Source organism: Orussus abietinus, unplaced genomic scaffold, assembly GCF_000612105.2.
Source record: "Orussus abietinus isolate OABI.00-Male unplaced genomic scaffold, Oabi_2.0 scaffold98, whole genome shotgun sequence".
Lineage (NCBI taxonomy): Eukaryota > Metazoa > Arthropoda > Insecta > Hymenoptera > Orussidae > Orussus > Orussus abietinus.
In genome coordinates this window covers 349985-359806 of record NW_019394383.1, presented here as the reverse complement: position 1 = coordinate 359806, position 9822 = coordinate 349985, and the positions used below count along the sequence as shown (strand labels likewise).

General features: G+C 43.1%; 1 protein-coding gene across 2 annotated transcripts; it reads right to left on the bottom strand.

Moving 5' to 3' along the window:
* Positions 1-3134: 3134 nt before the first annotated feature.
* Positions 3135-8065, bottom strand: LOC105698917. Of its 2 annotated transcripts, none has more exons than XM_012423561.2 (3): positions 7821-8065; positions 6331-6448; positions 3135-3655 (listed from the first exon to the last, which is right to left on the bottom strand). In XM_012423561.2, exons 1-3 carry the CDS (start codon positions 7971-7973, stop codon positions 3435-3437), a joined length of 492 nt encoding a protein of 163 aa, XP_012278984.1. In that variant the 5' UTR covers positions 7974-8065; the 3' UTR covers positions 3135-3434. The 2 variants fall into 2 exon arrangements, with proteins under 2 accessions (XP_012278984.1, XP_023287875.1); XM_023432107.1 differs by lacking the exon at positions 3135-3655 and adding an exon at positions 5813-5928.
* Positions 8066-9822: the final 1757 nt, after the last annotated feature.

Here is a 9822-nt window from a genome sequence, read left to right as displayed (position 1 = left end):
ATACCACCTTAATTGTAGATAGCGCGCTTAATGTCTAACTTACGAATTAGTCAATAGCTGCCGCTCGCCGTGCAAGGGTGCCCGGTCGGCGATAGCATAAGCCGCTGGTGTGGAATCGCTGGCGGTCGCTGGACTGGGTTCCAGCGGAAGTGGACAGACCTTAGCGATCGGTCGTCACAGGCTTGTGGTGGCTGTCCGCAGCGTGACCACTCAGACGAGTCCGTCAGCGCCGGGATGAGTGGCGATGATGCGTGCCAATGCCCATCGTGTTGGAGGAAGGCGCTCGTCTTTGATGAGCGCGAGCATGCCTACGTACAGATTGGGAGCGATGGATGTCCACTTATACCGCTGTTGCAGATTATGCAGGTACTCCATGGACCATTGCTACCAAAAATCCTCGTGCATGCGTTGAGTCAACTGCCATCTCGGCAGCCGATTGTCTGAGATGTCGGTAAGGCCGGGCTCCGGAATGGTGGTCATTGCTGAGCGGATTAGAAAATGCTCTGGAGTTAGAGCAGCCAGGTCGTGCGGGTCGCTGCTCAACGGTGATAGAGGCCTCGAGTTGAGGCAGGCTTCGACCTGTGTGAGAACGGTAGTTAATTCTTCGAATGTGAGCGTGCGCTCCCCGATTACCCGTTTCAAGTGAAACTTCGTTGATTTTACGCCAGCTTCCCACAGTCCCCCGACATGGTGGGAAGCTGGGGGGATGAAGATTCAGTGTGTTCCCTCGTTGACCAAATGTTTCGCGTGATCCGTCCAATATTTGTTCGATACTGTGAACATCGATCGAAGTTTGGCATCGGCTCCTTTGAAATTTGTCCCGTTGTCACTGAGGAGCTCGGAATAGATGCCTCGTCGGGATGTAAACCTCTTGAAGGCTGCGATGAATGCCTGGGAAGTGTAATCGCTGACCACCTCGATATGAATGGCCTTGGTGACCAGTCAAATGAATAGGGCAATGTAACCCTTGTATGTTTTTTGCCCGCGCCCTTTGGCGAGCCTCAGGTTGATTGGGCCTGCGTAGTCGACTCCAGCTCGAAGAAATGGCCTTGCCTGGGACGACACGAGATTTGGCCAGATCACCCGTGAGTTGTGTGCTGGGTTGGGCCCTTGCACGGAAGCAGGTGATGCATCCGTGTAGGTGATGTCTGACTGCGCTGCGACCGCCGATAATCCAGTACGTCCTGAGGAGATGGCTGAGGGTTAACTAAATTCCTCCGTGGAGTATACCCGAATGAGCCTCGGAGATTAGTAGTGAGATCAGCGGCGATTTTTTCGGTATAATCACTGGATGCTGCTCTTCATATACGAGCGGTGCGTTGCGTAGGTGTCCTCCGACGCGCAAGGTCCCAGTTGCATCGAGAAATGGGTGAAGAGTCAGCAGCGAACTGCGGCGAGGCAGGGATTGTCCCTGCTGAAGAGCCTAGATTAGGCAAACTTACAATTAGTCCATGACCCTATGATTAGAAGTAGTTAGGTGAAAACGAACATATTCAGGCTGATCAACATCCCAATAACGATTAGGATTATCTCAACCCGAACTCCAAAAAAAAAAAAAAAAACTCGTCTTTACCTACAACTGCATCTGCTACTCCCTTAACGCATAAGAAATAGCACAGGATACGAACTAGAGCGCGGAAAGGATAAACCAGGCTCTAGGTACTACATTGCGGGGCTGACCATGGCTCGGCGCAGCACACTTTGAAGGTGTCCCCCTCTGGGAGGCGGAGTGTCGGATCCTAGTCGGTGAAATAGGGGCGAACCTCTCAATGCTAGCCGTTTTCAAGGCCATGGTCGGGGCGTCAGAGTGTGGCAGCGACCGTCTTCGGCGAAGCGGTTGTGCTCAGAAATAGGCAACCGAAAGGGAGCGGGAACGGGCGGACCTCACCCGAAAGCAAGGGAGCGGACGCGAGCATCAGGGCAGAAGGGGGCTAGCCTCCCCTCTCAGACTCCCCAATCCCTTGCGACCTGCGCCCCACCGCCCAATCAAGGACGCGCACGCGAGGAAGCGCATCCACGTGCGGGGTGCTGCTGCGTCCGGTCTTCGCCGAGCGCCTGGCGCCGCCCAGGCCGGCGTGGCAATAGGCCCTTACCCAGCGTACGTTGACCCAAAAGTGAAGCGTCCCAGGCATCCCCTTCCCCTTTTCCTCCGCCCTTCGCTAAGGGTGATGGAAAGGACTGGCTGGCGGAGTCCGGGACGCGGGGGGCTGCAGGGTCCCTAGGATGGGGACCGAGGGACCCATTGCACGCAGCCCCCCACCACCACGAGCGGGGGCCGAGGGAAGGGTAGCCGCGCCCCTCGGTCGGTAGCCGGCGTTACGAGGGGGAAAGGTTGATGAGGTTCTTCCGTCTCTCCCTTAACCAGGGATAGGTCCCGGAGGTCGGGTTGAGGTGCGGGCGGACCACGGTTGCCGGAAACCCTATCCCGTGGTCCCCTCCGACGCGTCGATGGTGGCAACCGTGGGGTTCTTATTGGGTACGAGTTCTCCATTATCCCCCCCCCCCGGGGGGGGCGGGAGGGTTTAGGCATTATCCCCCCCCCCCCAAAAAAAAAAAACAATGCTCTAGGTACAAACGTCCTTCTCCTAATAAAAAGGGATTCAACGATTTATACATGCAACCAATAATCCACGGTTCCAATCCTTTCGACTCAATAATGATTAAATACGGCGCACCGTTGATGGAATTAGCCGTTCTAGCTGAGAGTCATTTTCCATCCTTTCTTTTCCTATCAGTCGTACTATAATTTACGTAAATGCTAACTCAATTAGGATTGTACTTAATTGAATTAAAGAAACCTAAAATTGCGTAATACTTCGGGAATATTAAATAGCAGTATTCATACGAGACGGTCCGACGTCGGAACACCTCATCGCAGAAAAAACCGATACCTTGAACTGGTATTCGGTTGACAGGCCTCCCGAAAAACGCAATATTGAATGGCTACAGCTGTTAGATCGCATAACGACCGTCACACTCATTCGTCAGTCTCGGAATTCTTTAAAAAATTAAACTAAATTAAACCGAGTTCTCAGGAATCATGAGGCTCGAACCCACAAAGGCTGCATTCATTCCGTTCCATAGGCTTGGGATAAATCCAGACCACCATAGGAGAGAATAATTTAAATGACTCATTGCGGGTAAGGAAGTCGATCGTTGTTTTCTAGTGATCTTGATTTTCTTGAAAGACTGCAAATACAGATAGAGGCATTTCAAGTTAGACAAGGCTGATCATTTTTAGACAAAACGCAAGTTTGAGGTATCATACGAAATGCTACCAGCATTATGGTCCAGACATTTTCCGAGACCATTGGTGTGTTTGGTTGATTTTAACGTAGTCGATGCTTGTGCATTTTGTTATATAAGCAAGGTATCGTATAAAAGTTGACGACGCGGCAAGGACAATTCGTGGAAATCGAAAGACGTCCAGGGGATTAGTTTGAATTCTCCTCGCCGTAGCGGTCTTGCTCTCGTTGCTGATTCTGGATTTGGTCTTGACATTTATTAAAGTGCTTGGAACAAAACGGGTAGAGAACGGGATGATCGCAGGTCCTACACGCAGCAGCCAAGTGAGAACAGCATCCGGCTCGTTCTTTGCAGCAGAGGGCCCAATACTCAGGTCCAGCTGTTGCGCAGTTATGACAGTAACAGTCGCCTGAAAGTGAAACAAAGGAGGACATTTAAATAATGCAATATTTTCACAAACGGTGTGTTAAGTTAACATGGAACATGTCAGGAAATTTAATCGACGCCGGTGAAACTGTTTCTTCTAAGTGATATGCAATTCGAAACAGTTATCGATACTTATATTTAATTAACATGTTAATCGTAATCAATTAACTTCTACGGAATGACATACTTCAAATGTCGTTTCCGCAGAATGATGATAAAGAAATCAAAATAAAACTCAATAAACCTCCTGAATTCAGGGAAGCTCACGCGCGAGCCGGCACCCCATCCCGGGAGCGCGCCGGCCGAGGATCCCTACCGGGGAAACAGAAGACGCTTAATTGGGTCAACCTGGCGGGAACTGGGCCAATGAGACCCCGAGGATGTCACCGGGCCTAGAGAAGGGGGACCCGAATAAAACGGGCCGCCGGACGCGGCCCGCTCTTCTTGGTCCGCAAAAATTGGGCCACGACGTTTGGCCTCTCACCGCAGCTCCCCCTCTGCTACCCCTCGCCGCCGCCGCCACACCGGAGCACCGCCAGTTGAGCTGGGGCCGGTAAGCCGGAAGGGCTTCAAGGTAACCGAGGCCCGGTCCCACACCGCGGGTAATCCCCCCCCATAGAAGTTGCGCGAGTTTCGAGTTAATTCTTCGGGTTCTCCTTTTGAAGGGCCCGTTAATCGCACGGGGCGACTAACGGCCTCGCCAGGTCGCGGTCGCGCGGGGCGACCGCCCGGGCAAAAGTTCGGGAAGATAGGGCCACGCGGGGTGGACCCTTTCCCCATCGCATCCCTTTCGTCGTCTGGGTTTCCGCCGGTTCGAGGGCCATCGAGAGCCGACCGCCGAGAGCACGCGTACGGGGAGGACGAGGAGCGGGTGTGAGGACTGGGGAAACCGGAACCTTCCTCGAAACTTGGCCTCATTTGGCCGACCGCGCGACGAGTCCTTCCGGGAGTAGTTCTTTTTCAGTCTAAATTTAATAAATGAAAACGAAATCTCCCTTTTGTGGCCCGGATCGTGTGATCCGGAATCCGCACTTCCCTTGCGAGCTCCTTCCCGAGTCTCCAGTTCGATATGAAAATTCTAGTCTCGAGTTCGCGAAGCCGCGGACCAAGAAGCCACGAGGCGGCCAGAGGGCCGTCCGTGTCACGCGGTGCCGCAAGCACCTTTAATTTTCATTGTCCCTCGGGGCCGAACGGCCCGTTTCCGCATCGCGTAGCGCGGAGCGAGCGCCGCCTTATATGCGAAATATTACTTTTTACGGAAATATACTCATGAAGTAGTAAATGAGCGCATAGCAGTAATGAATCATTCTTCCTAAACACATATAGTATGTTACTTTGAAAACAAAATATATCTAAAAATGAAAAAAATATTTGGCGAGCCTCATCGATTATACGTTTTGTACATTTAAGCAATCGTACCGAAGTCGGGATTTTTCAGAGAATTAAATATTACTATGAGGCTGGCCAAATATTTTTTTTATTTTTAAGATATATTTTGTTTTTAATGTAACATACTATGTGTTTAGGAAGAATGATTCATTGCTGCTATGCCCTCCATTATTACTTCATGGGTATATTTTCGTAAAATTTAATATTTCGCACATAACACCCAATGCATGTATTTGGCAAAAGTAACTGATTTCATTGTTTTTGTGCGATTAATTGCCAGTAGATATGACTCGTTATGGATATGACTTTGCAAATTATACTCTTTCAATTGGATGGACGTATTTGGCGCAAGTTTTTTTACATTCCATTTACGCCTCGATGGTCACCGGCAGGGGACAAGCAAAAACGTGTGTTATATGTTATATTTGTATGATTCCTACAATAATTCAATTTGGTATTCCATTGTGCTTGTTAATATAATATAATCGAAATGACATAAACGGAGAGTCTACCAGAGTATGCATGGAGGTAACTGTGTTAAATATTTCAAATATCTAAAGTATATTGAAATATTCAGGGAATGTTCCTACACTGTTAAAAAGATATGTAATTTAATGTCATTTTTGTTGGAAGTTTTATTCAGACATTGTATACTAATTTTATATCATATTTTCCAATGAATCAACCAATGTATCACAAGGTATAAGTTTAGTACATATGTGTAATAAATTTGACATTTGTACGTTTTTAGAGAAACTCTGTCTTGAAGGCCGAAAAAATCATCTTGCAATTATCTGGGTACCGAACTTCGAACTCACGGGCAAGTAGTAGTTACGTTGTCCATGATGCTACTGAAGTCTTGATCCACTGAATATAAGAGTTTCTTTTAATATTATTAAACATTTCTCTGATTCAAGGGGGCAGCTACGATGCTTGTCCGCCAATATTTCTTATCTTTACATTAAATTTGTTTAAAAATAAACTTATGTTAACGATCATTAAATTAAAAACCCGTCTAAAATATGTACTGAATGACTTTTGAATATCAAATTTATAAATTTTCTACGCGATTCTATAAAATTACAACATGATGTTATAAAATTATAAATTTATTAAGAATCTTAGTAATTCACTATTGACACATCGAATTAATAATTTTACTATAACCTTATGTATTAAAAGTGTATGAATTTTTTTTAACAGTGTAGGCACAATGGTGTTATCTGGAAGAGCAATATGAGATCGCCGTCAAATTGCAAGATGAATTACCGCGAGGACAATCGACGGATCTTCGGGCTTCGGCTCTTCTGCAGTCGAGACCCTCGTCACCATCAGGACAAGATGTTACACTTCCTTCGATCGAGTTCTCGCCAAATATCCTATCGGTCTGTAAAGCAACAAAATTATCTTATTCACTAGAGTCAACCAAGTTCGCACGTTGTGAATGATTTTCCGTACGGAGAGTACCGATATTTAGAATTCTCAACTCACACTGAAAATGTAGATTGCTAATATCTCGACCTCGGTTTCGATTCTCACTTGCCAACAAGTAAATTTAAGTCGTTATATGACACTTGACGCAGTTACAGTGCTTATTGTGCACTAAAATATATACCGGACAATTTAATTTGTTACATTCGCGGTACAAAGGTAAAGAGATTTTACATTAAACAATCTTCCACAAAATAATAAATAAACTTCTGTTTTAGGTACGAGAATACTTGAGAAATGGCGAAGGAGAATCTGTAAACTTTATTATTGAGCCCCTTCTTACACTGAGTGAAAGAGTCACTTTCTATAAAAAAACAAAAGAAAAAAAGTTCTCATAACCAGAAGATTCTTTTCACGCAATTATCAACAACAAAAAGGTATACGGTTTATTGAATTAAATTAATACAAATTTCAAACGGTATTCAATTTCCTTGAGCTAAGCTTCACTAAGTTTCCATGATTAATTATTGTTACATTTTGTGTTCATTAACATCTTAAAATAAAAAATTGATTCACTTGAAAAATTGAAAAACATTGGAAGAATTAATAATATACTTGTACTGAAGTAGAATTTGATAACGCTAAATCTTGTGTTTTCTTTTTTTCACGATCCTGTCACTTACCGATGAACTCATTCTTGTCCAATTTGGAACAATGTTCGTTGTGAATAATGCTTTAGATAATGTATTGAGTTGCTTGAGTAAAGATGTGAAAGGCGTCGCGAAATGTAATCAACGTTGGCAAAACAGAATTTTGAGATACCATTTAACTAATAGACTATCTGAAACTGCGTGTCACGCTACTGAAATTTATAACATATCTTGTTATTCGTTGTACTCTTTATTCCGAATTATACTCCATACGTCATTTTAAGAGAATGATTACGAAGAAATCAAAGTGAAACTTCAGCAATCCTCTGAAATCATGGTCCCTTGAATTAACGTGTTAAAATAATCAATTTCAAGCAATTATATATTTTTTTTTTAATGCACAGTAGGTGTATAAACTGAAAAAATCTTAAATATTGCACTATATTTATTAAGAAAAATCATGATTCGGACATTTCCACAAAATTCTCTTAGCATTCAATAGAACCTTCCTTGGAATAGATTATCGTTCGAATTCTTTTCGGCACATTTTGGGGGCGTTTTTGCCAATAATTTTTAATTCTTGGTTCTAACGCCAAACTCTGTTACGTCTATAAAGACGCGTATCCCACTGTTATGTGTTTATTGGGTTATTGGCACGTGCTTCCTGCATTTACGTACCCGTTTGAACGCTCCCGGCTTAGAGAACATCCTGACGAGTTTTTCAAGCGAGCTCTCGATTTGTGTCGGCTCTGCGGTATAGTTTCCCGTGCATTGGGACCTGCTTAGAACGACTGCCGAGAGCAAGAGACAGAGGAGCCACGAATAATTCATTTCACCGATGTCACACGGGTACCGGAAGATGATCGAGGTCGGACTCCGTCACTGTGTCGAGCGACGTGCTCGATCGCGCACTGCGAGTGTAACTGCCAGGTGTCAGAAAAGCACGTACCAGCTTCGGGATAGGTCGCGATCAGTTCGTTCATCGGCGGGGCAGACGTCTCATGCTGAACGGAAAGGCGAAAAAGTAGACTGCTTCACGTTTGCACAAGTTTCCTCAGCGCGTTGTATCGAAGTTAATCGTTACAAACCGAACAATGTTAAAGATATTTTTTAAAATTACCGCAGTTCTAGTAAAATTATCAATTTTATATCCTAAAAGTGAATGTGTATATTCTTTTTCTACATTTTTATTATACTTTTCATTATACAGGGCGGGTCTTTTCATTTGAGACACTATCGTATATAGTGAACTTGGAAGAGGGAAATTCGGTAGAATTTCGCGCCAGATATTCACTTGCATACGTTTATTTTAGAGAATAAAGTATCAAATAAAGGTTTCTTCATTTCGAGGAGGAAATATAATGGTAATATCTATTGCTTATTTAATATTCAATTTTAAGGCCATTTCAGAGTCAACTTGATTTGTTTTTAAATGCCCTAAATTGAAAGCCCTATTTTTTGTATGGCGGAATTGCATTGTATGAGGAAAAAGAAGTAACTTTTATTCGAAACATTTTCTGTACAGCTTCAATTGTGCCATATAATAACGGAAATAATTTCAAAACATTCCGTTATGAGTTAGGGGAGAGCGGGGCAAGTTGTCCTTCGGGGTAAATTAACCAATGTTTAATAACTTTTCTACTTTTAACTTAATAACATTCTTGATTTTATGATACATTCCTAATTCTATCCCATACTTCTGTTGGTATTTAATATAATTGTCTGTAACGTTGTTTATGTTTTAAAAAATAAAACATTAAATTTTTAATATTAAGTAAATTCATTCAATTCCCTTTTTCTTCTTTTTTAGTTAAGTGTATTACTTTCTGTCTTTTTTAAATTGAAATATAAAAAATCTATTAGCTTTGTGCAACTGTGTATACTTATTTTAATAAAATAATGTATCATTTGTCAATATGCCTTCGATTGTTAAAGCGATGTTCGGGGCACATGGATTTACGAAAAATGGGGCGAGTTTACTGACAAGCTCTTGGAGTCGCGCTGGCTGATAGTTGCTCTGAAATTTTCTGTGTCAAATATTTTGAATAATTATTCATTAACTTATTTGAAGTAATGCGCCAAACTATAATCGGTGCGCTTTATATTACTCTGGAATTTTGTTTCATTGATTGTTTGATCCGTCCGTTTCTTTTATAAATAATCTTAACTTAACCACTCTTTCGTGACAATCTTGAACGATTCTTAGTCTTTTTGTGATTATCCATCAACTACAACGCAAAAAATCATGTTTAAGCAATTTTTCAAAACACACTTTTACTTTGCTTAAACAAATTATGAAATAATCTAAAAAGATTAATTGTTACGCATTTATATGCATATTTCGTTACTGCCAGTGATAAAAACTTTTTTTTTTAATTACTGCAATTTATTATTTTGAACTGGGTGCGAACGGTGTGTGGATTCTATGCCATGTCAATTCACACCAACCAATATGTCTATTTGCCACTTAACGCGGGACAAGTTGACCAACCGTGCAGCCGTGAATAAATACCTTTTTCTTTAATTTTTGGCTATAGATTAAAGAATGTTGGACAGCAGTTATTGTACCTGAATATACGCCCTGTACCTCGACGTATAATATATTCGAAAATTCTCATTATTTCACTTAAAATGGCACATTATATAAAAATTTGGACTCTCTGCCCCGGTCTTCCCAATC

Coding starts and splice junctions, on each gene's coding strand:
- LOC105698917 (XM_012423561.2), bottom strand. CDS start 7,973: ATGAATTATTCGTGGCTCCTCTGTCTCTTGCTCTCGGCAGTCGTTCTA. Junction 6,449..7,820: donor AGCCGGGAGCGTTCAAACGG/GTACGTAAATGC, acceptor GTTGCTTTACAG/ACCGATAGGATATTTGGCGA. Junction 3,656..6,330: donor ATCCGTCGATTGTCCTCGCG/GTAATTCATCTT, acceptor TTTCACTTTCAG/GCGACTGTTACTGTCATAAC.